This window comes from Engystomops pustulosus, chromosome 4 (assembly GCF_040894005.1).
Source record: "Engystomops pustulosus chromosome 4, aEngPut4.maternal, whole genome shotgun sequence".
NCBI lineage: Eukaryota > Metazoa > Chordata > Amphibia > Anura > Leptodactylidae > Engystomops > Engystomops pustulosus.
In genome coordinates this window covers 167,794,408-167,820,303 of record NC_092414.1, presented here as the reverse complement: position 1 = coordinate 167,820,303, position 25,896 = coordinate 167,794,408, and the positions used below count along the sequence as shown (strand labels likewise).

The 25,896-nt window shown below is 39.4% G+C and overlaps 1 protein-coding gene across 1 annotated transcript; it reads left to right on the top strand.

Moving 5' to 3' along the window:
• The first annotated feature begins 360 nt into the window (after positions 1-360).
• Positions 361-17,004, top strand: MRPS11 (mitochondrial ribosomal protein S11). The gene is made up of 6 exons (XM_072148523.1): positions 361-517; positions 2,954-3,055; positions 5,140-5,238; positions 9,911-10,040; positions 12,393-12,458; positions 16,467-17,004. The coding sequence occupies exons 1-6, from the start codon at positions 450-452 to the stop codon at positions 16,572-16,574; spliced, it is 573 nt and encodes a 190-aa protein (XP_072004624.1). The 5' UTR covers positions 361-449; the 3' UTR covers positions 16,575-17,004.
• Positions 17,005-25,896: the final 8,892 nt, after the last annotated feature.

Genomic DNA, 25,896 nt, shown 5'->3' with positions numbered 1-25,896 from the left:
TGTATGATAACATTCAGCTTTACTTTATGAGGTGTAGTTTATAAAGTGTTTCATTATAAACTTTCAGTAAAAAATCGATAAGTGTATTATTTTCCTTACAACTTTATCACATTCTAAAAATTCTTACGTCTACGTACTCCCCTGTGGTTCGGGGTAGTAATGGTTTAGTCCTAAGGTTGGCGCCGCTCATGTTACACTTAGGGGGAAGTTCAACTTTCACGTTCTCTATAGACTTACATTTGGTCAATAATTATAAGGAAAATAAAGAGGATCGTATGAATTCTAATTAATTCTATCAGTAGGGAATTACGGAAATTTTCTTGTGAGGGTAAAGTAGCCTGTATAATCCTCCAGGTAGTACGTCCTCCCTTCCCCATGCTGTGAGATGGTATAACCCGTGACCTTGCTGTTTCTGTTCCTTGCTGCAGCGTGATGCTAGACCGGGAGACATGAACTTGGCCATAGTAAGGAGGGCAGTGCCCGGGCTGCTCCCGGGGGTATGGCAGCAGGTGTGCGGGTGAGTGGAGGTGCCAGGGACCGCGCATGTGATGGGCTTCACATCCGCTTAGTGTGAAGCAGTTTAATACAGCTGCCAATAACAGCATTCCTTTCATTCTATATCTCTACCAACAAGATGAGAGCTGCAATCTGATTGGCTGTACATATTGTACTCCCCTTGTGTAATATCCAGCGTGTTGCGTGTGACCTGTTAGAGGAACTACAAGCATAAGCAGAGTCCTATGTTACCTGAGAGGAGGCTACAGGGGGAGTGTCACTTCGTATTACCCTGTATTTGGTTCTGTAGTACCTACAAACATGTTTCTGGTGTCATTGTAAAGATAAGAATCTCATCTTTCATGTCATCCATTGTGGATCTGTGAGATACTGAAGCCACTCACATTCCAGCTATGTACTACCTGCTGCCCCAATTTTATATTATTAATTTCATTTTCATAAAAGAAACATTTTCATCTTAACATTGACAATAGAACTATGGATCTAGCTTATATAGAGGCCTAGATATGGGGCGAGACTCCCCTTGTAGCCTCTAAAAGTGACTCTTCTCAGCTCATTTGCTTATGACCACAATAAGTAATTGGTAAATAGCTGAGTTTTAACGTTAAAGTGGACATTTTAGAAAATATATTTCTTACTCTGTGGGGGCTCAGTGGAGTAAAATCTGAGTCCCTTTAAATATATGACCTGACCTTCGCCTACTAGATTGGAACCCAAAAAAATGTACAGAACACCCCAGAATAAATCCATGGATATATTGTAAAAGTCTGAATTCAGTCATGTGAAATCCAGCTATTAACCTCTGGTCTCTCCGGTTTCCACAATCCACACACTGTTACAATGTTTGAAACAAATAGGCAGATAAATGTGTCCCACAGGTAGAGACGAGCGGATCTGACGTTCCAGGCCCCTGCCTTATCATAACCATGGCTAGTTGTTAGGGGTGTAAGTTTGCCGAATATGGTGATCATCTTGTTGGCTCGGCTGAACCAGAACATCGGGTCTACTCTTCTCTAGCCACAGGAGATAATATGAAATGTGCCAGACAAAAGTACAAATACCATGATAAATATGGACCACAGAACACAAACCTCCCATCATTATAGACTCTGGGCCAGACACCCGGCACACTATGGGGAAGATTTATCACTGCGTCTACGTAGAAGCAATGAAAGAATCACAAATTCTTTCGCAGTGCAGCGACTAGGTCACCTTCACGCCATATGGGGGGGGGGGGGAGCATATGATTCATCTTCCCCTATTTCTGAATACATTTTCATTCCCTAGCACTGCCACAGTGTGGCAGTGACTTGGGAATGGCAGTGGCAGTGCTTGGGCCAGTGACTTCATATAATGGTTTGATTTCTGTCCACTGGAAGTAAACATAAAATCTTCCTATAAAATAACAGCAAGCAGAGATCTCGAAATCTGTGAGGAATTGATACAGAAATCATATTGAAAAATTTTATAACTTTTCATCGCACAAACAATATCAATCATTTGCTGAAAGTGGACAACCCTCTTAGGGCTCTGTTCACACCTCCATTGGATTTTCTGTTCGTTTAGGAACATTAACAAAATGTTAATAAAATGTAAATGAGGGCTATTCCCACAATATGATGGACACAATTGGATCTTGATGGAGCCCATGTTCTACAAGATCATTCTTTGGGTTTGTGTTAAGGTGAACGCTGATCTAATGTTTAACATAGGCTCCTGAGAGATCCCCCAATGCAGCTGTACATATAGGCCTATTGAGAAATAGAAGCTTTTTTTAATAATATAACGAATATGTTGTGTCGCGTTTTTTGACGCATTTTTGACGCATTCAAAAGGCTTCGGCCTTTATCACATGCTGAGGTTACATTGCACTTTAGCAGATGCAGTGGAAACACAATGTAACCTCAGCATGTGATCAAGGCTGAAGCCTTTTGAATTTGCATTAAAAAACGCAACGCAACACATCGTGTGAAAGCGCCCTCATTGGTGGTTTTTTTAACATCAGTGATTTCTCACTGAACCCATTTTGTCCTATGGACACATACAGATTGGTTTTCTCATCCTGGCTTCAGTGATTTGTCTCTGATTTCTTACTGACCCAGTCTTTTCAATGGCTTTTTCACACTTCAGTTGTTTTCCACTGATCCAATGTTAGTGAACACATACAGAACAGATTCTAAACTGATCACTGGAAAAAAAACTGATGTGCGAAAAAGCCCATTGAAAACAATGGGTCATCAAGGCATCAGTGAAAAATCGCTGGATCCAGGAAGAGAAAACCATTCTGTCGTTTTCCTCCTATTTCTACTCACTCACTTCTATAATAAAGCGGAACAATAGAAATAAATGCACAGATTTAGCTTCCTATCTAGATGGCATGGAGGGGAAGATGTCAGTCCTTCTAACTTTTTTTTAATGTTTTTACATTTCCATCTAGAGCAATAAAATCCCCTTGGTTTCGGCCTCTGTGTGTGAGTGCACAGATGACTCCAACTTCTACTGGCAATCCCAGCAGTGACCAAAGCTCAAAAGAAGTGGGGTGAGTTGGATACCACAGCATACACCATAGGGATGGCCTTGAAGACAATTTTTATTTATTTACCTTTGAAATCACCACATGATGAACCAGGGGCTCTTACTTATAGACAATGTGTTGATGTTCTTATATTTGTAATCCATGTCCTCCTTCCTTCTAAAATGAACTTTTAAAAAGCCTATTACACTGTGTGGGAGCACTTCCTCGTCCCATTGTGTCCCAAAACTTCATCAGGAAGAGGGAGTGGGGAAGTGCCAAGGGAGCAGGGGGAGACAGTGTAACAGCCTGTGAAGCTACAGTGTGGAAGGGCTCTGGTAATGCCTCCAGAGCTTTTCAGGCATAATTTTATTAGTTGATTTTTAGAAGGACAGAGGCCACAGTCACGGTGCCTGGATCTATGAGTAAGTGTCCCTGGTTTATCATGCTGGATTTTGATGCCAGAAGGCGTTTATATAGGGCTAAGAGGAATACTAAGTTAGTGGTCCATGAGGACTGATTTTGAGTCCTAAATAGCTTTGACTGATTCCCTTTAATGTCTATAGTAAGGTTTCTATTAATGGCTTGCTTAATACCCCTGATGAACACTGCCCATCCCTTCACAGCCAAAGATCAGCGGGGGAAAAAAACGTTAAGGGGTGAAGGCAATAAATCTGCCCTAGAGTCCTCTTCATACAGTAGATCTCTTGGGTATTAATGAGAAGCTTCCAAAATGATTTGGAACACTAAGCCAACCAGAGGTTGTTGTGGACCTGTGATTTAGTGCTCCAGAACGCCCTGTTATATTTCTGTATGTGGCAACTATAAAAAAAAAAAAAAAGACAACCATTTCATACTTGTATATATCTAATGAAAGTTTTCTGCTGTACAGTTCCCTGCACTGTGGATGAGAAAACTTTAACAGGTTTGTAGTCCTAAACCCAGACTGCGGCTCCTTCATTGTCAGTGGATGCCGCACAGATGATAGAAGAATATATTTTATGTTGTCAGTTCATAAAGTAGGGATTAGTAATTAGAGGGGTAGTTTCTCACTAGCAGGTTGGAGGGGTTGGGTTCCTATGCCCCATTTGAAAGAAACAATGGCTGTGATTGCTGTCACTCCATTTAAATAATATGGGACTGTACTCTTCTGTAACTCTGAGATTGGGATAGCGGCACAGGATAGCCTTCCTCTTTTGATGAGACCATGTCGGAGTGGTCAGATCAACACCTCCGATATCGATCAGATACATCATCGCCCTTGTGGGTAAGGGTTTTTCTTTTTTTTTTTTTTAAATGCATACGTTTTTATTGAAGCTTTTTAGCATATTTTTCTCTACATACAGATGACAAATGAGCACACTAGTAGCTTGTGGGTTGGTATTTAGGCAACTTATTTTAGGCCTTATTCAAATTGAACAATGGGATTGCTTTATCCCTGCTGCAGGATCATCACTTATATACCAATTTTTGGCCTAGAAAAAGAGAGAAATATAAGACTACGTTCAGACCTTGTTTTAGTTCTGCGTTGTTAGGATACATCCAGAGTTCCCCACATGTCCTTACAATGGAGGATAAGTTGTCCTGTTCCTCCCACTCACCCCTAAAAGCAAATGTTCAGGGTGTTTCCCCCTGTGATGTCTGTGCTGTCCTTTATATGGAGGGGCCACCTTGATCATACACTCAGCACAGGTCAGAGGTGGTCTCAATACTTTGCATCCATCCCCAATGGCCTCTGTGTAAACCTCTCTCAGTGGGATGACGGGAGGCAACCCTCCATAATGGTTTTACGCAGTATACAGCATATAAAAGGATGCCCCTGCCAGTATATGTCTAGATGCTCAGCCTATGCGCTGGGAGGTCTCTGAGTCTATAGAACAACAAGGTATGAATGTAACATAAAATTGTATTTCTAAACAGAAATCATTTTCAGAAGGGAAAGTTTTGCATGTTTTTCATAGATCACAAAGAATTTTATTTTTATATATGTATGCATAGTCAGAAATAAAAATATGATTTTAGAGATTGTTGTTGAAGTACTTGGAGTACAATTTCTGAAGACTATTAATATTTATGGAAATGTATAAAGATTTCTTATGATGGTCCCGCAGCCTGTTTCCACCTATGCCTGGGGAGCAAAGTTCATTACGCTGGAAAGGACTGAAGTTTGAAGAAGTTCCAATTGTCCATATTAAAGCCACATATAACAAGTAAGTAATATGTCCTAATAACACATTGTGTTTACCACCACAGTCTATATGTAAGCCAATGAATGTCGCCTAAGAAAAGAAGTAGGCAGTCACAGAAATTTCTGTTGCTTTTGAAAGGTCAAATAAAGTAATTGTGATAAGGTGTGACAGTCTTACAAAGGTTACTTTATTTGGCCTATTGAAATCAACAGGAACATACTGCCTCAGTACATACATGTTATTCATATTCCTTCTTTGAAAGAATATCCTTCCCAGAATGCATGTTTTAGTACAGTCATAGATTAGCAGATTGTACATAGTATGCTATAAGTAATCATCATGTTATAGAGCAGGAGGAGCTGAGCAGATTATACATGGTATGCTATCACAGCATTGCAGAGCAGGAGGAGCTGAGCACTTTGTACATTGTATGCCATCACCATGTTATAGATCAGGAGGAGCTGAGCAGATTGTACATGGTTTGCTATCCCCATGTTATAGAGCAGGAGGAGCTGAGCAGATTGTACATTGTATGCCATCACCATGTTATAGATCAGGAGGAGCTGAGCAGATTGTACATGGTTTGCTATCCCCATGTTATAGAGCAGGAGGAGCTGAGCAGGTTGTACATTGTCTGCTGTCACCATGTTATAGAACAGGAGGAGCTGAGCAGGCTGTACATGGTATGCTATCAGCATGTTATAGAGCATGAGGAGCTGAGCACTTTTCTACATTGTATGCTATCACTATGTTATAGAGCAGGAGAAGCTGAGCAGATTGTACATGGTTTGCTATCCCCATGTTATAGAGCAGGAGGAGCTGAGCAGGTTGTACATTGTCTGCTGTCACCATGTTATAGAACAGGAGGAGCTGAGCAGGTTGTACATGGTATGCTATCAGCATGTTATAGAGCATGAGGAGCTGAGCACTTTTCTACATTGTATGCTATCACTATGTTATAGAGCAGGAGAAGCTGAGCACTTTTCTACATTGTATGCTATCACAGCGTTGCAGAGCAGGAGGAGCTGAGCACATTGTACATTGTATTCTATCACCATGTTATAGAGCAGGAGAAGCAAATAAAAATTGCTATACAGTTTTGTGGGAAACGATTCATTATCACATGTTTTTATACACCTAAACTTCTGATCTTTTCACACTGAATGAATAAATGTATCTCATACTTGGCAGTAATTACCTAGAACTTGTTCTTATCAGGCATTTTTGTGTAAAAGGCATGATTTCTGCTTACTAGTCACTGCTATGGCTGATACCCAGTATTGAGGCTTTAGAATTTTTTTAAGGGGGGGGGGGGGATATCACCATATCCATCATGTTGTTGGGGTGATGGGAGAGGGTGGTGTTTTACATACATGGCTGCCATCTCAAGCTGCACCCTTGGATTCATCCTTCAGGACCAGCGATCTGAGCGGCAGGTTGAGTGAGAGGGACCTAATGAAGAGAAATCAATACTGTTAGAATTGCACGTCTCTGTAATACATCCGTCTTGCCTTGTTCTGCTCTGTAATCCTGCTCGCCCCGCTGGAGAGCAATAGGAAACGGGCAGCCTCCCCGCGTGCTACACAGTAGGTTTTGTCTGCTGGAATAACTAAGTGTTTAATTGAAGTGTATGACAAAACAATGGCACCTGCCCGAGGAAAACACTGTTTTTCATTCTCAAATCATCTACTGAAATGCAAAGATCCGGAGGTATTGCTCTACATACAGGGATGGTGCCACATATTCAGTATTTAGGATCCTGTATGGGGCGTCTATGAGCCTGTGTGAATTTGTGTGTAACGTCTATTTTATTGCTGGTGGCCAAGAATATCCACTTTTTTTTAATAATCTTCCTGTGAGATCTTGATAAATGTAATTTGCAGACTTCAACTGATTGTTATAACACAGCGGGGGACATGTATCACCCCTATTGCGCTTTTTTTTTTTTTTTTTTTTTGTCCGACTTTTCGCGGTTTGCGACTTTTTAGCCACAGAATCAGGCAGTGCACTAAAGTTAGCTGCCTCCAGGATGTAATGCAGTTGCCATGTTTATCTTTTTAGCCCAGATGTTTATTCTACTTGTGCAACTTTTGGGCTCCGAAATCGTCCCATTCTTGCACCTAATAAGTTGCAAAACAGTATGCTACACCCAGACTTACTATTGGTAAACTACTATTTGGGACTAAAGTCACACACCACAAAACGTAGCAAAAGTCAGACTAAACAGTCAACTTATCACATGTATCACAAATGAAAAAACGTAAGATATATTGCAATGATTAAGTAGGCCAACTTCAGGAAACTTGAAAAAGTGGCAGGAGAAAAACTATGATACATGAGCCCCAAGTGTTTCACTCCTTTTCCATCTAAGTATTTTAGTGAAGAGAAGGTACCAAGTTTAGACACTAGGTGTCGGTAATGTTTCTCATAAGTGGTGTCAATATCCCAATTACTAATCTGTTACTTTATTGTTACAACCAAGTTTCTGTCAACAAACAATCATGGTTCCCTCTGCGATTGTTTGTGGATTGTTCACAAAAACTTTGTTGTAACAATAAAAGTTAGAGATTGGTAATTGGGATATAGACACCACTTATCCCGTATGAGAAACTATGCTGACCCCTAGTGTCTAAATTTGGTACCTTCTCTTTACTATACAAGCAGTCCCTGGGTAACGTACAAGATAGGTACTGTAGGTTTGTTCTTAAGTTGAATTTGTATGTAAGTCGAAACTGTATATTTTACAATTGTAACCCCAAGACAAAAAAAATTTTTGGTCTCTGTGACAATTGGATTTTAAAATTGTTGGGTTGTCAAAAGAACCAGGATTAATAAAAATGCTTCATTACAGGTGCTTGTGATAACTGTTACAGCTGTTTATTTTAGTCTAAGGATAAAGTACAGTAACAACATTACCAACATCCAGAGGTCCGTTTGTAGCTAGGGGTCGTCTGTAAGTCAGGTGTTCTTAAGTAGGGGACCGCCTGTATTTAGGACTGGAAAGGAGTGAAACGTGTTATAACAATCAGCTGAAGTCTGCAAATTACACTTATCAAGATCTCACAGGAACAATCCATAAAAAAATTGAATATTCTACATCTCTTGGCCACCAGCAATAATATTGACTTAACACAAATTCACCAAGGCTGTAGATTTGACGGATGTAAATTCATTTTTTGTTTTTAATCAAGATAAATAAAAGTCAAGTTTTAACAAATTGACAAATGGTTTAAATGAGGTCTTCTTTTTGGGCTTTTTTTTTTTTTTTTTTTGTAAATATTGAGTCTATATTATAACTCCACCTCTGAGTTATTAACCCCTGATGACACAGGAATTGGATAAGTTATTGTGAGCAATCTGTTGCTGGCTCACAGTATTTTGCAGGCTGTGCGCCCCCTGTATATACAGGCAGACCACGGGTTACGTACACGATAGGTGCTGTAGCTTTTTACTTATTTGTGTGTAAATTGGAATATTTACATTTTATAATTAACTCCAATTTTTTTGTTTGTACCTGTGACAATTCGATTTTAAAAGTTTTGTACTTTCATGGGAACTAGGATTATCAGTAAACGCTTCATTAGACACCTTACAGCTGAAGTCCTGTACAGAGCATGGAAATGGAGGTATTCAATAAAATGGGGGAATTATTTGCCTGAGGAAAAATAGTTTGTGATCAGCAGTTTGGCTCATCATTAACTTAGGGCCCGGAGCTTGAAGCATCTGACTTCATTGAATACACAGGAACTGCCTACTTTAAGGTTGTAGAAACTTTAATTGTTTTCTCCTATCCACAGGATCAGGGGTAACAAGTTTGGTTAGTGGAGGGTCATGCTGCTGGGACCCCACCAATAATGAGAATAGGGGTCCTGTACACACTAAGGAATAGAGCAGCGGTTCAGCATGCATCCTGCTGTGGTACCCAGTGTTGCCAGGATAGTAAATAACAGCTCCTACCTTTAATGAAATACTATGGGGCATTAATGTCTTTAATTGACAGTATATAAAACCCCACAAAATGAGTATACACTAACCTGTCAGTACATTTTATCTCCCCTAAATAAACATATTTTTAAAAACTAGTATAAGAAAGCAGTGCAACCATCCTTTAATTGTTCCCCCTCAACGCCTATAAATTTCCAAATTCTGTTCCCAATCACCCTATGCGAGTCCAATCTGCCTCTCCCACAGTGCGGAGTCTGGCATACTCATAAGTGTCCTCCACATCCGACCATACAGCATGAGGGAGGGGGGAATGAGGGAGTCGCTTTCTCTTCAGCGACTCACACACAGCCAACATCCAAGTTTTTCAATCTGTCTGGAAGACAAAAAATATTGTGCCAATTTTGTTTTATCTTCTTTCCTCTGAATGTTGGAGGATATATTTGCTTCCAAATCTCTGCATTCCTTGGGTAGAGTAGAGAGAGGTGATAAGTGAGCAATCCCTGTAGGACTATTGATGAACGTTTTTATAGCTCAGATCCTGTAGTAGGAAGCTAAAAAAACAATGTCTCCCTCCAAATTGGTTCATATCAGCCTTTTGAGAATGAGACCAAATAAAGACCATAAAACTGGTTCCATATTTTGTTGCAGCTGCCAACACAAAGGGTAAAACTGTAATTTATTAAAGATGTTTTCCAGTTATAGGGTTTGTGGTGTTATCCATGTGTTACAGGCTTTGTGTTTGTTACAGTACACACATCCAGGTCACACACCCTGACAATAAGTTCATCACCCGCACGTCCTGCGGGACGGAGGGCTTTAGAAACGCCAAGAAGAGCTCTTCTGTAGCGGCTCAGACGGCGGGGATCTCAGCAGCCACTGTAAGTATATAAAATGATTTACTGTGTATGTGTGAGTATACAGATAAACCATAGGAGGATAGAGAGATTTTTTTTTTTATTTCAATATTTGTAACCTATTTATTATATATTTATATATTCTTTTAAAATATATAGGTCCTCCTCTTTTCTTGTGAAATCTATTATCCTAGGGATAAAAAAATGAGGGTGGTGGTTAAGATGTTCTATAGCAACGTCTATTATGGGATTCTTCTTCTTTGTGATTTTGGAGACGACGCGCCAGTCCTTTAACAACCACTAGGTGGCAGCCCCCTCCCAGGGTTGTAAGGCCCCAGATCCTAGTACTCCTTCGCTGCTGCTTTCTTTCTTCCCAGCGAGATTTCCCAGCGTGATTAGCCGTACAGACAGGTCACAATGTTTCACTTCACAAAATAAAACTAATTAGGACAAGCCTGTGAAATGATAAACCCATCTGAGTTTTCTGTGCACTCTTACATAAAAGGCCTTCATGACCTGCATGCGCATTGTTACTGAAATGATTATTTCATGTCGCCCATGGTACTGCCTCAGAACGTATTCCAACACTATTAATCAGCCGCCGCTCCACATCCAGAGATATAAGAGACGAGAATAATCTGCAAGAAATAAGCGCGTGCCTGCGCTGTGCGTGCCTGCGCTGTGCGTGCCTGCGCTGTGCGTGCCTGCGCTGTGCGTGCTATCTGTGTGCCAACGTAGACCTCAACTCTAGATTTGTCACTTCACAAAGCTCTTACAGGGATGACCTTGTGGGGCTATTAAAGGAACTTTCTAAGAATCTAATCCATCTGTATAGGACTGACTGAGAAAGAGGAGTACAGCACTTTGCTATTTCCGTTTCTCATAGTCTCATAGATTTTAAATGGAAAGAGATCAGGCATGTGCACCTCTAGATATACACAGGACCCCGTTGTTGTGATTGATGAGACCCCTAACTTGTGCATAGGAAATAGGTTGCTATTCCATGAATGTGTCTCTATACTATTCCACTTCTAGTCAATAAGATTGTGCAGATAATGTACTAGGTCTCATGATGGAAATGAGAAGAAAAAAAGTTAAAACTTGTATAAAAAAGTATTTAAAGGGGTTGGCCCCTTTTCCCTTTATGATAAATCTCCCCCATTATATATAACATAAGTCTCTTAGAGCAGAACTATACTAGTTGCCCATGGCAACCAATCAGAGCTCAGCTTTCATTTCCCCACAGCTGTTTATAATATTAAAGCTGGGATCTGATTGGTTTCCATGGGCAACTAGACCAGTTTGACTTCACAAACAATCTAATTTATAATCTTGCCTGGTATCCAAGGATGGGGATAGTGAGTCAGGGGGCGTGGCCTCCTCAGGCTTAATCCAGCACCCCACCCATGTGTATAAGTCAGGGGGGGGCAGGGTATTAGGTAATTTACCAATATACATCTATTAATAGTTCTGCTATGCTTTCTTTATATGTAAAGGATCTCTGCCCCAAACACTGGACAGCATGTCAGAGCCAAATCGTATCCAGACCTTACAGAAACCTTTCGATAGTTCTGTAATGTCAGAGGTCTATTAAGGCCCTTGTCACTATGATCATGACTGGGTCCGAAAATGGCTCGTCCAAGTATAGAAGTGTGAAGAGGCTGACAGTTCTGCTTTCTAATACCTCCCATAGTCTTTTATCTCCACGGGAGCTGACATCTAGTCAGTCTACTAAGATGTCTGGGCTACAGCAGGTGTTCATGTCTCTACATCCCATCTGACCGCCATTCACGTCCTCCAGAGAAATCTGCATTACATTACAGGAAAACCCCTGACTGTTTATTTTAATGGCGCCTGGGAGATGGGGTGAGGGGTGAGGCTTGTAACCTTCTAGGCACAGACAAATAGAAGATGTGCTATTTAGAAGCGGAAGGGCCTCTCCACCAGCTCGCAGCCATTTCCACACAATGCGTCTTGCAGCTTGATGGTCAGTAGGTGTTCTGTTAAAAAGCATTTTCGGCGTATAGATTAGTCGCTGACTGTTCCATCTCTTCAAGCTGGGACCCCTGCGGTTTAATTCATAAGCCATGTTTTTTTTCCCTTACCAATTTTCTCCCCGTTTGCCACTTTGTATTTGTTGTCTAATTGTTTATTGCTGGGTAAATCAGTATGGGTGTTTCCTCCTTGCACAAAGGTGAATTGTTCTTCACATTTTACCTTTTTTTGTGTTTTCCTGTTCTTGTTTTCTCTCGGCTAGATTGTCTACATCTCTTCCTATAGAGACGTTTGTTTAGCGTCGGTGCTGGTGTATTGGACTTCGTAACCGTTCTAATGGTTATTCATCTCCTTTTTTTTTTTTTCTTCTTCTTCTTTTAGAAAGCTGTTGATAAAGGAGTTGCACATGTGAGAGTGGTTGTAAAAGGCATGGGACCTGGGCGAGTGGTAAGTGGACATCAGATACACTGTTTTATCGTCTTTAAGTCCATATTGAAGGGACTGATACAGTATAGATTCTATGGCACAAGTCTAGAGCATTGCATAGGGCCGACAGCCTGCATGAGAATGTAGAATTTTATCAATTTATGTTATTTTACAGAAGATTTTATGTATTAAAATCTGTGGCAAATAATATGAAATTGCACTTTCTAGTTTATATAAAATGCATAAAACAATTAGCATCTAATATCCTCAGCACATTAGCCCTAGCATCTTATTATCTTTATTTCTGTCCTTCCCATAGTTTACAAAAAAAAAAAAATAACCACAATTTACAAACTAATTTATAAGGTGTTTTTGCTGGTCTGAACATAGGTACAAAACAAATATCTAAAATTGAAGTGATTTTGATGATTATAATGCACAATACTGTACGTGGCAGCCAATCTAATTTGACATCTCTATTGGGACCAAATGTGATGTCAAACCTACACATAACCTTTCAAAGCATGTACTTTACCTCTAAAGTCTGTACATCAAGTGCCTTCTGACACTCACTATAGTAAGGTTAAGTTCAATGGCTATTTATTCTTCCAGCAATGGACTAGTAGATGTCACATGAAGACGTCTGCATGGCCTCAAATCGTCAAAGTGCCACCAATAGACAGGTAGCTATTTATTGTTTTAAAAGGAACCTGTCACCACATTTTTCTAGCTAGTGACAGGTTCCCATAGAGCCCTATTAACTAATTAACACGCTCCTTTTAGCTAAAAATAGTTTACCTTGGATCTTGATAAAATCTAATTTATAATCTTGCTTGGTATCCAGAGATATTGATAGCAAGTCGGGGGGGGGGGGGGGGGACGTCGCCTCCTCGGGCTTAATCCAGCTACTCCTCCCCATGTTTTATCCGCATTCAACAAGTAATGTCATGTGACCAGGTTGACTTCATCAAAGGTCCTTTGAAGGTCCTCCTAACATTAGCAAACTTGTGATTTCATGTGATCAGATATATGCATGGGGTATTGCTTGCCATTTTTAGGAGGCTGAAGGAGCTTAGATGATTTCACCGTGGTCACATGACATTATTGTTGAGTGCTGAGAAGGCATGGGGAGGAGCTTCTGGATTAAGCCACAACCCCCACTTCCCTAACTCACTATAGATATCCCTAAATGCCAGGGAAGGTTATAAATTAGATTTTATGGGGATTGGAGGAAAACCATTTTTAGCTAAAGAAGTGTGTCCGTTAATAGGGCTACAAGGGAACTTGTCACTAGTGGTATTTGTGAAAAATATGGTGACGGGTTCCCTTTAAATTATTGCCAATTATTTGCATTACCTTTTTTCCCCCTGAAAATATCTATAAACATTGGCTGCATCAACTCATTTGCAGATGAAAGGGTTTTCCCATTAGAAATAAAAAAAAAATATTTATAAGTGCTCAATTCTCTTTCTAACCTAAAAAACCCTGCTATATATCCCTCATTGGTCCCCTGCCACTCTGCACTTCCACACATAGGGGCTTGTGAGTGTGGCAGACTATTCCTGATTGTAACCAAGACCTTTTAACCCCTTAACGCTAGGGATAACGCATAAGGGATGTATGAAGAGGGCTCACGGGCTGAGTCCTCTTCATACAAAGGTGGGGGTTTTTGCATTTTGCACAAAACCCCCACCGCTAATAACCGCGGTCGGTGCTTGCACCAATCGTGGCTATTAACCCTCTCAACGCCGCCGGCAGAGTCGCCGGTGGCGTTTAAAAGACGGCGGCGCGCCCCCGAACGTCATCGGGGGGGGGGGGCGGCGATCGGTTACCATGGTAGCCTCGGGTCTTCTTTTGACACGAGGCTACATGGCTTATGCAGGTTCGTTACAATGAGCCAGTGGCTCATTGTAATGTATGACCTGCAAAAATGCCATATATTGCAATACTGTAGTATTGCAATATATGGTAGGAGCGATCTGACCATCTAGGGTTAATGTACCCTAGATGGTCTAAAAAATAGTGAAAAAAAAGTTTAAAAAATAAAAAAAATTAATAAAATATTAAAAGTTCAAATCACCCCCCTTTCCCTAGAACGGATATAAAACATAATAAACAGTAAAAATCACAAACCTATTAGGTATCGCCGCGTCCCAAAATGCCCGATCTATCAAAACATAAAACCGGTTACGGGCGGCGGTGACCTCCGAGGCGGGAAATGGCGCCCAAATGTCCGAAATGCGACTTTTACACCTTTTTACATAACATAAAAAATTAAATAAAAAATGATCAAAATGTCGCACAGACCTCAAAATGGTAGCAATGAAAACGTCGCCTCATTTCGCAAAAAATGACCCCTCACACATCTCCGTGCGCCAAAGTATGAAAAAGTTATTAGCGTCAGAAGATGGCAAAAAAAATTTTTTCTTTTTTGTACACATTCGTTTAATTTTTGAAAATGTATTAAAACACAATAAAACCGTATCACCGCGATCGCACCGAACCAAAGAATAAAGTAGGCGTGTTATTTGGAGCGAAGAGGGAAAGTCGTAAAAACTGAGCCCACAAGAACGTGACGCACGTGCGGTTTTTTTTCAATTTTTCCACATTTGGAATTTTTTTTCAGCTTCGCAGTACACGGCATGTTAAAATAAATAACATCACGGGAAAATAAAATTTGTTACGCACAAAATAAGCCCTCACACAGGTCTGTACACGTAAAAATGAAAAAGTTATGGATTTTTGAAGTTGGAGAGCGAGAAATGAGCCGAAAAAACCTGCGTCCTTAAGGGGTTAAAGTAAACCTGTCGTCAGGATTTCACATGACCAGTTAATGACAGGTCCCCAAATACTTTTTAATTCTAATTCCCTATCTGCTTTTATGATTTACATTAGTTGGTTCATTCACTTTTTTAAAAGTATATAAAATTATACCTGGCTACCTGCCAGCAAACTGCATTGAGTCATCATCTTATCATCGTCATCTGCACACTGTTCTATCAACTCTACTTCCTCCTTCCCTCACGCAGACCTGAGCTGACAGAGATTTGCTTGAAGCTTAGGTTCTCAGTGAGGGAGGGAGTGGAGTTGTTAGTGTAGTGAGCAGATAATGATGATGATGCATGACTTGGTGCAGTTTGCTGGCAGGGAGCCAGGTATACTTCTATTCCCTTTTAAAAATGAGTGGAACCAGTAGTGTTAACTATGGGAACCTGTCATTCAGCAAAATGTGAAATCCTTATGAAAGGTTCTCTTTAAGTAATTGGCAGCTATAACCAGTCCATGTGATTGGACATCATCACTTAAGGGGGAGCAGCAGGGTATCAAAGAACACTTAATAAGCAGAATTCATTACAGTAAATAAGAAACCATTTGTTATAACAAAAAGCATGTAATAGTGTTTTATTATGTGAATGTATGTAGCAAGTATAACAAAAAAAATAATACAAATAAAAGTATTCCCGCAATGGAAAAAGAAGTTAAAGGGTGTATTGTTTTTGTTTTGTTTTTTGTTTTTTTTTAATAATGGATTTCAATATAATGCGTAAAGCTTTCTGCTTCCATTAATGAGCACCATGCATGGTTACAGGCAGCCAATAAGCAAACCCTGAGGATAAAGCCAGTAAAAAAAAATTTCTCTTTTTGATGCATTTCCTTTGCTACTCAGCTCCCTATTTATGTAAAATCTGTTTCTCATACAAGACTACCAAAGCATTTTATGGGCATAGAAAGAATCCATGTTTTTCATCCACCGGACAACCCCCTTGAAGTAGGAAGCCATGGAGTCTGATGCTTTTTTTTTTTTTTTTTGTGTGTGTGTATGTATATAAAATATTTTCTTTTATTCTATACAGAAATACAGGACTTGGCATATAGCCATAGACGAGATGATCAACTAAACCAAATAGTCATTACTGCATGTGTACATATGTGTTTTAGCATATCATATGATTGCTTCATAGCTTCTGCTTTGTATAGCTGTGATATTGTGAAATTTAATTTTTTTCATTATTATATTTTTGCCCACAGCATGCAATCAAAGGGTTAACCATGGGAGGACTGGACGTGATATCCATTACAGACAACACCCCCATCCCTCACAATGGTTGCCGTCCACGCAAAGCGCGCAGGTTGTAAACAAGATCGCAGTGGGAAAGATGAAACATTCCCTGCGGTGATTCCTCCAGGACATTCTATAAAGAGGAAACAGCAATTCGTTCCATAGGGTTCTCCTGACAGCCTGCCATGATGTCATCTGTTGTTGTTGTTGTATATAGAGACTGCTTTATTTTTATTAAAGCACCTTTTAAACAAATGGTTAACGAGGATTCAAAGAAGAAAAATTTTCTCCAAATGTTTCTTTTTTTTTTTTTTTTTCTTCCTCAGCTGTAATAAAATGTCAGGAAAATGTTTTGAGTTCGCCCTTTGTGCCGCGCATTTTTTTTTTTTATTTCCACTGTCCTTGAAAATTGCATGAGAATTTGTATTCTCTCCCTCCCCAAAAAATTACAAGTAATAAAAATCAACACAGAGAAAATTGCTTTTTTTTTTTTTTTTTTTTTTTTTTTTTTTTAACAAACAATGGATTATTCCCTGGCAACATACTGCAGAAAAGCCATTGTAGACCGGAAACCGAAAAAAAAAACATCATAAAAAAAAAATATGAAAATTAGCTCTTGCGTTCAGGGAAAAAAACCTTTTCAGTGAGTTTAAAATGGACATTTTTGGAGGAAATTTGCATAGCTTTTTATAGCATTGTGCTGATTGTTTTTTTTCATACTAGACCCTCGTTTTTAAGAACCATTTGAATATTTTTTGCCAGCTTTTGTTTTTCTTTTTGTCAGTCTGTGGGCTTTTACCCTTTCTTAAGAACATAAGTACCAATCACTGTACATCTACATCTGCTCAATTCTGTTTTCCCACATAAGAAATTCTTTCTGTCAACTGCTGCAGGATGTCAAATAGGGATTTTATTTTTCATTTTTGTGTACCATATTTTCTTTTTTGTTTTTCCTCAAAATTCTAGCTCCACAAATTTTTGGCATTACTTTTATTTTTTGTAATCACATGATGTAACCACATCATTTCTTATGCATAAAGGATTATGGAGGTTTTTTTTTATACTACAGGCAGTCCCCGGGTTACATACAAGATAGGGTCTGTGGGTTTGTTCTTAAGTTGAGTTTGTATGTAAGTCGGAACCATATACTTTATTATTGTAACCCCAGTCAAATTTTTTTTGGTCTCTGTGACAATTGAATTTTAAAAATGTTGGATTGTCATAAGAACCAGGATAAGCAATAAATCTTAATTACAGACACCTGTGATAACTGTTTATTGTAGCCTAGGACTAAAGTACACTAAATTACCAAAATCCAGAGGTCCGTTTGTAACTAGGGGTCATCTGTAAGTCAGGTGTTCTTAAGTAGGGGACCGCCTGTATTAGTAATGTTTACATATTTTACATCTAAATGGTAACATGATTTCTTGTCTACATTCAAGGATGAAATAACATAATTTACACATCTTTTTGGCTATATGTATAATACTAGTTATATTGTAGTATAAGTGACACTATAATTATTATACTATACAATCCCCTCTCCCCACAGTGGGCCTAGAAACAGCTCTATTTCTTAGGATATTTACAGGCTTTAAAGTGGACAGTATTTAATACCAAACAAAAACATACCTCCCGACCCTCACAGATCTGGTGGGACAGTCCTGGATTTTGGGCTGTGCTCCACTGTCCCTGGCAAGGTAGGTGGTAGCTGTTCTTTTTTTTATACTTTAACAGAGGGAGAGTGGGGCCAGTAAGGTGAATATTATACTTTGCTATGAAGAAGGATAGGGCTCGGGCTAAGGGCATGTCTTAGCACACACATATTACAGCCAACGCTAACACCCAACTCCGGCAGCATTTAAAAGACTGCAACGCGTGGGAATTGCCATCTTTTTGTGATTGTCGCTCCCTGTGACCTCATCGGGGAGTGGTGATCGGTTGCCATGACAGCCTCAGGTCTTTGCAAGACCCGACGTTGTGTGGCATCTGCAGATTCATTACAATGTACCAGTGGCACATTATAATGAATGCTGTGAAAAAAAAAACACCATGTAATGCAAAACAGTATAGTATATACTGTAGTAACTATAGGAATGATCAGACCATCTAGGGTTAACGTACCTTAGAGTGTCTAAAGAATATATGAAACAAAAGTTTTTAAAAATTACAAAACATATTTAAAAAATTCAAATCACCCCCCTTTCCCTAGAACTGATATAAAACTAAATAAACAGTAAAAATCGCAAACATGTTATGTATCTCCGCCTCCAAAAATGCCGATCTATCAAAATATGAAAAAGATTATTCCCAGGGGAGAAAATTAACCCTCACACAGCTCTGTACACGGATGCAAAAAATTAACAAAATAAATCACTGCGACGAGAAGGAGTTAGCATTTTTTGTTGTTGTTGTTTTTTTTTTAAGGAGTCATTGGGACAAATTATGTACCAAAACCTAATGGGTGCAAATAACGAAGAGCAGGACTCATTGCAGTATACACCAATGGGGGGAGCATTTAGCTAATTTTTATGTGCTGCATCTTGATACGTTTCCCTTATCATGTAGATTGGGGTGGATGTATATATTTTTTTTGTTTTTGTTTTTTACTTTTCACATCGTAGCAGAGTTTTTGAACCAGTTTAGCGACTGAGCACCAAACTAGTCCTGCATAAAAAATAACCATGTGTTCCTCTTTTTTTCCTATCAGACTAGATGTTTTGCTGTCCGAAAGAGAAAGGATAAGCGGCACTCACCGTTGCTGTGAAAAATGTTGTCTTTATTTCGGGTGCATGTACAGGGAGGAGCGGGAGTCAGGTCCCGCTCCTCCCTGTACATGCACCCGAAATAAAGACAACATTTTTCACAGCAACGGTGAGTGCCGCTTATCCTTTTACAGTGATTGTCATTGCCCCGTTATTGGATTGCGTCTTGCTCGCTAGAATTTGGATGGTGCCGAGCGCTATTCTCTATTTACGTTGGATTTGAAGATGTTTTGCTGTACCTACTAATGATTCATTAGCAAATTTATCAATAAGACGCAATTTTGGCTCAAAAACACACCAGCCCGAAGGTGGAGTAGACTGAGAAGCAAGCACTGAGCTCACAAAGTAGTGTATGCCTGTATAGTACAGCAGCAGAACTCAGCCAGTGTTTACACTACATGCAGCCTCTGTTTATAGTCCTGAGCTTCTGTTTACAAATATTCTGCAAAAGCAGGAGGAGCTTTGAGGAGGAGCTTTGGTGCAGTTTGTCACACACCTGGGCTCTGCTGTGAGTGTAATTTTCATGTTGGGGTGCAGGAGAGAAGCAGAGTGGAGTTTGTTAGAGCATCATATGTAAGTGCCTGGAATCTAAGATTGCGCCTAAGGTAAGTGATTAATAAGAGGCATGAACTCAACTCATCACAGATGGTTGTAGCTTGTGATAATTTAGGTGCAACAAAGAGCTGGAGGGGTTTAACTCTGATACATCTGGCGCAATGTACTTAAAGAGGTGTTTGGAAGAAAACAGCCACTTTAGATTGTCTTATCGTGACATATTGTACTTCAAATATAAAAATTTGTATGATATCTTTTGTGTTTTAACAAATGGAAATTTTTGCAAAAATTTAGCAAAATTCTTTATTTTCAAAGTTCTAAATTCTCTACTTTTGAATCAGATAGCACCCAAATTAATTTATAACTTATAATTCCTAAATGTCTGCATTATGTTGGCATTGTTTTTTTAAGATTCCACATATTATTTTTCCACAATGTTTTGAGGCTTAGAATTTGGGGGCCATTTTTCAAAATATTTCGGAAAAAAAAAATCCAAACCCCATATTTAGATGGACCTGCTCAACTTTTAATTGACTGTGAGATGCCCAAATAATAGTTAGACTCGAAAATTACCCCATTATGGAAACTGCACCCCTCAATGTATGAAAAACCACCTTTAAGAAGTTAGTTAACCCTTTAGGTGTCAAAATGGAGGTGCAGTCTACACATTGTAATATTTTTGAACAATACATTCATTTTGGGCAGAAAATGTAACATTCGCAATGGATTAAATGAGAAAAGGCTCCACAAAGGTGGATACCAAATTTCTCCCGAGTGCACCGATACCCTATATGTGGTGATAACCTGCTGTATGGGCGCACGGCCGGGCATAGAAGAGCGCCATCCAGAGCAGATCTGCATTGTCAAGTTGTACAGGCTATAATTTGTTTTTCTTTTTTTTTTTTTAATGTGGACCTATACATTGTATTGCAGGTTTCCAATAACGCTATCATTCTAACACTGCGGCGTTTGTCTAAGCACTAGGAGCTGCTTACTTTAGTAACAACTCCTAGTGCCAACTTTATGGGTGACAGGTCCTCTAAGTTTCTTTTAATAAATGTGGGCCACTGGTTTCTAAATCTGATTTATCAGAACCATAAATCATGTCTTCAGAATTTCCCATAGAGAAAGAAGTGGATATATCTAAACTAATGTAATAATCTATGCAATAATAAGGAAATCCTCAATTCTGAAACCTCAAACCTATGTCTTGAAGACATAACTGAGAAAAACTTGTTTGCTGGATTTTACATACACCACATAAAAAGACATATATGCATGTGTTTGATCATGAAATCTGAATAAACCCTTCCTGCTTTAGGTCAGTTTGGATTCTCAAATTATTTATATTATCCAAATGCCAGAATAATGAGAAAATTTTGTAAGGCATTTTTATTTAATTTTTTTTCTGCAAAAGACAAAAAAATTGGAAGTTAAAGCTTGGGCGCAAATGGGTCTTCCGAATGGACAATGACCCGAAGCATACCAGACTGGTTACAAAGTGGCTTAAGGATAACAACAGTCACACACTGTATTTAAGGTATTTAAGAAGTCTCTGCGCTGAGATTGTGGTGCACGCGACCCTTTTGTGGCACAGCTGCACTGGCTTCCATGCGATACAAATTGGGCATGCCGCCAGAAGGTACAACTGATTCGGACCGAGCGCCGTATTTAACTTTCAAATTGTGTTGCACGCCCTATGTTAAAGATGGTGAACTCTGTCGTACCTGGGTGGGGAAGTGACACATTCCTGATTACAGGCGCACGATCTTAGTGAGTCGCTGCAGGCTGCATTATAGATAGACAAGTGACCTTGTAAGTAAATGTGTCCCAAGGTTTTGGAGTGGCCATCACAAAACCCGGATCTTAATCTCATTGAAAATTTATGGGAAAAGCTGAAAAGGCAGGTGCGAGCAAAGCGACTACAAACATGGCTCAGTTACATCTGTCCTACCAGGCAGGAGGAATGGAATTCCTACCAGCTATTGTGAGAGACTTGTGTAAGAAGCAAAACATTTAACCATACAGTTTAAGGGAAATGGTACCAAATAATAATGAAATATATCAAAATATTTGGCTTTGCAGCAAGTCACAAAATAATCTCTCTCTCATTATTCTGGAAATTTGCAAAAATAACTCTCGGTAATCCTAAATGACCTAAAAGGGGAAATGTGTACAGATAAATGGACCCAAGCAATTTTTGCATGGTTGTGATTAGCCAGGGGGGCACAGATAAGCAACATTTCTGGGTTAGGCAGAGCAACAGAACTGAGGACACCGAACCTAAAGTTCGGGTCCGCTTATCTCTATATAGCCGGTCCCCTACTTAAGAACACCCAACTTACACATGACCCCTAGTTACAAATGGACCTCTTGATGTTGGTAACCTCCAGTACTTTATCCTTAGTAGCTATAACAGTTATCACTGGTGTCTGCAATTAAGCTTTATTGTTCATCCTGGTTCTTATGACAATCCAACAATTTTAAAATTCAGTTGTCACAGAGACCAAAATTTGTCTGGAGCTACAATTTTAAAATATACAGCTCCGACTTACATACAAATTCAACTTAAGGACAAACCTAAAGAACCTATCTTGTACGTAACCTGGGGACTGACTGTGTATGTTTCTATTTAAATAGTGTATTTAAAACGTGTGTGTGTGTTTATATATATATTTATATAGTTGCAAAAGATAAGATTCTATAAAACAAAAAAATTGTACTGGTACTAAATCTATAATATTGGAACTATATATATATATATATACACACACACACACATATTGAGGAAAACCTCAAATAACACATCCTACATCTGAATGAATGAAATATTCTCATTGAATCCTTTGTTCTATACAAAGTTGAATGTACTGACAAAATCATAAAACAATCATCAATGGAAATCAAATGTATTAACCAACAGAGGCCTGGATTTGGTCCAACAAAATTAAAGTGGAAAAATACACTACATCCAACATTGATGTAGAATCCAAAGACAAAATGTGGCTCAGTATAATATACAACCTCCATGTGCCTCCCTACAATGGCTCAGGTAGTGCAGCTCATCCAGGATGGCACATCAATGGCCAGAAGGTTTGCTGTGTCTGTTACGGACTGGAGGGGTTACCAAAAAGACGTGGAGGGTGCTGTAGGAGGAAAACAACCCAGCAGCAGGGCCACTACCTCCGCCTTTGTGCAAGGAGGAACACTGCCAGAGCCCTGCAAAATTACCTCCAGTAGGCCCCTAATGTCCATGTGTCTGAACAAACGGTACGAAACCGTCTCCATGAGGATGATATGAGGGCCCAACGTCCACAGATGGGAGTTGTGCTCACAGCCCAACACCGTGCATGATGCTGGGCATTTGCCTGAGAACACCAGGATTGGCAAATTCCCCAATAGAGCCCTGTGCTCTTCACAGATGAAAGCAGGTTCACACTGAGCACATGTGACAGACATGGAGACAACGTGTACAGTGATTTGCTGCCTTCAACATCCTTCAGCATGACCAGCGGTGGGTCAGTAATAGTGTGGGGTGGCATATCTTTCGAGGGCCGCACAGCCCAGAGGTAGCCTGACTGCCATTAGGTACCAAGATGAGATCCTCAGACCCCTTGCGAGACTATATACTGGTGGGGTTGGCCATGGGTTCCTCCTAATGCAGGACAATGCTAGACCTCATGTAGCTGGAGTGTATCAGCATTTCCTGCAAGATGAAAGCAATAAAGCTATTGACTGACTCGCTCGTTCCCCAGACCCAATTCCAATTGCGCACATCTGGGAGATCATGTCCAGGAGTTGGCGGATGCTTTATTCCAGTCTGTCTGGGTGCAAATCCTCAAGAGACCATCCGCAACCTCATTTGTAGCATACCGAGGCATTGTAGGGAGGTCATACGGGCACATGGAGGCCACACACAATACTGAGCCTTGTTTTGTCTTGTTTTACAGACATTACATCAAAGTTGAATCCGCCTGTAGTGTGAATTTCCACTTTAATTTTGGGCGTGACTCCAAATCCAGACCTCCATTGGTTAATAAATTTGATTTCCATTAATGATTCTTTTGTGATTTCGTTGTCAGCACATTCAACTTAGTGTTCAATGAGAATATTTCATTCATTCAGAGGTAGGATGTGTTATGTGTTATGTGTTATTTTAGTGTTCCATATATATACTGTATACACTTTTAATAATAGACTTGTTTAGATTTTAAAATCTTAACTACAATATTTTTATTCAACTTCTTACTAGTATGTAAGGTACCATATATACTTGAGTATAAGACGACCCAAGTATTAGCCGGGGCCCCTAATTTTACCACTAAAGCCTGGTAAAACCTATATTTTTTTTACTTGAGTATAAGCTGAGTTTGGGTTTTCATCACAATTTTTTTGTACTAAAAAACTAGGCTTATACTCGAGTAATATAACTAAAATTAGTTCTTTTACCTCACATATGATTCTCCACTTATAAGTGTGTTCTTCCTCTGTTCAGTAGGATGACCCTTAGTCCCTTTTTCTGGTAAAAAAATATATGGTAGAAAAATATGGTATATAGGTACACAGTGAAAATCAATGGAAGATCCTTTAAGCGACGGCACCTAAGAGGAGTAAAAAACTGACAAATACCTAGGTAATCGCTTGGGGTTTTTCTGCAGCCAAGAGCTATAGTTAAGCACGTGGTCCTAAATCCACACAATTGAAACTGTATGGCATATACTTTGTATGCTCCTGGAAGAGGACGGAATAAAGGACGCCGAGATTGCTAACCTTTTTATGGGACTTGCTTTTTTGCCTTGATATTTTACCTCTAAGTACTATTATATTGTGATTGTAGATTAAGGTCCTTCATAAAGGTCGCCCAGAATTGCAGATAAAAGCGAAAGCAGTTGAGTAAGTGTGCACCACTGAAAAAAAAAAAGAAAAAAGCAAATCATGGTGGAGAAGGTTTTTCGGTAAATTGTTGGTTGTGAATTTAAGAAAAATAAGAAAAAAAAAACCCTCAAATACTGTAAAGCTAAAGCTTTTATGTGCACAAATGAGTCTATAATAACGTATGGAACTTTTGTCCATGCGTTTATTTTTGTCGCATTCGTAAAATAAACACATTTTTTTTTCACCCGTTGTGACCCTGAATTATATTCTGTGTAGATAAAAGCTGCCTGACATAAGGAACCATTGGTACATGTTCTCAGCTGCATCTATCAGCCATCGGGAGCTTTGGCTTAGACCAATGCACTGTTATTAATAATTACCTAATGGTGCTTTTCCTCTTTAAGAGAGAAAGAGATGGGCTGCCATGGTAACCACTTTGGATTTAACTCACTCAAGGCCTCATTATAGGCATCAATGCAGTAGGATTTTTTTTTTTTTTTTGTTTATGTATGAGGCGCTCACTGTTGTTAAGCTTGTAGGGATTTCAAGAGTTGCTATTAGGCCACAAGTGGAAACCCTTACAGATCATAAAAAGGAATATGACTGGCGTGCAAATAAAATCCAATAATGTGATATATGAGTCATTTCATAGGTGATGAAAAAGTTTTAGTAAAAAGTTCCAATTCCTGTTTCCCCCAATGGGCTTTATCAATATATATCAGAGGTTTCTTGGTAAAGATTAAAGGGGTTGTCCGATTTTTTTTTTTTAATTCAGGCACCAGGGTGGGGAGGGATTTTAAAAAAAGCAAACTTGTACTCGTCGCTCCAGGTGTGCCATGCTGGCGTCTCGTTGGTCCATGCCCTTGTTTGGCTTCCAGCCCACCCCACAGGACTGGAAATAGGGATGGGAGGGCCTGGTACAGGTTTGTTTTTATTTAAAAATCCCTCCCCAGCCAGGCTTCAGAATTTTATTAACAATCAGACAGGTCCCTTTAATCTTTACCAAGAAACCTCTGATATGTAGTGATAAAGCCCATTGGATAAAATAGGAATTGGAACTTTTTACAAAAAAATTTTCATCACCTATGAAATGACTCATATATCACATTATTGGATTTTATTAATTATTTTATAAATAATTGATATTGTTTGTTTAATGAAAAATTCTAAGATTTTCCAATACACTTTCTGAATCAACTTCTCA

What these genes read in the sequence shown, in the direction of transcription:
- MRPS11 (XM_072148523.1), top strand. Translation starts at nt 450, where the DNA reads ATGAACTTGGCCATAGTAAGGAGGGCAGTGCCCGGGCTGCTCCCGGGG. An exon ending in CAAAGCTCAAAAGAAGTGGG is followed by an intron (nt 3,056 to 5,139) that starts GTGAGTTGGATA and finishes ATGGTCCCGCAG; the next exon opens with CCTGTTTCCACCTATGCCTG. An exon ending in CGGGGATCTCAGCAGCCACT is followed by an intron (nt 10,041 to 12,392) that starts GTAAGTATATAA and finishes TTCTTCTTTTAG; the next exon opens with AAAGCTGTTGATAAAGGAGT.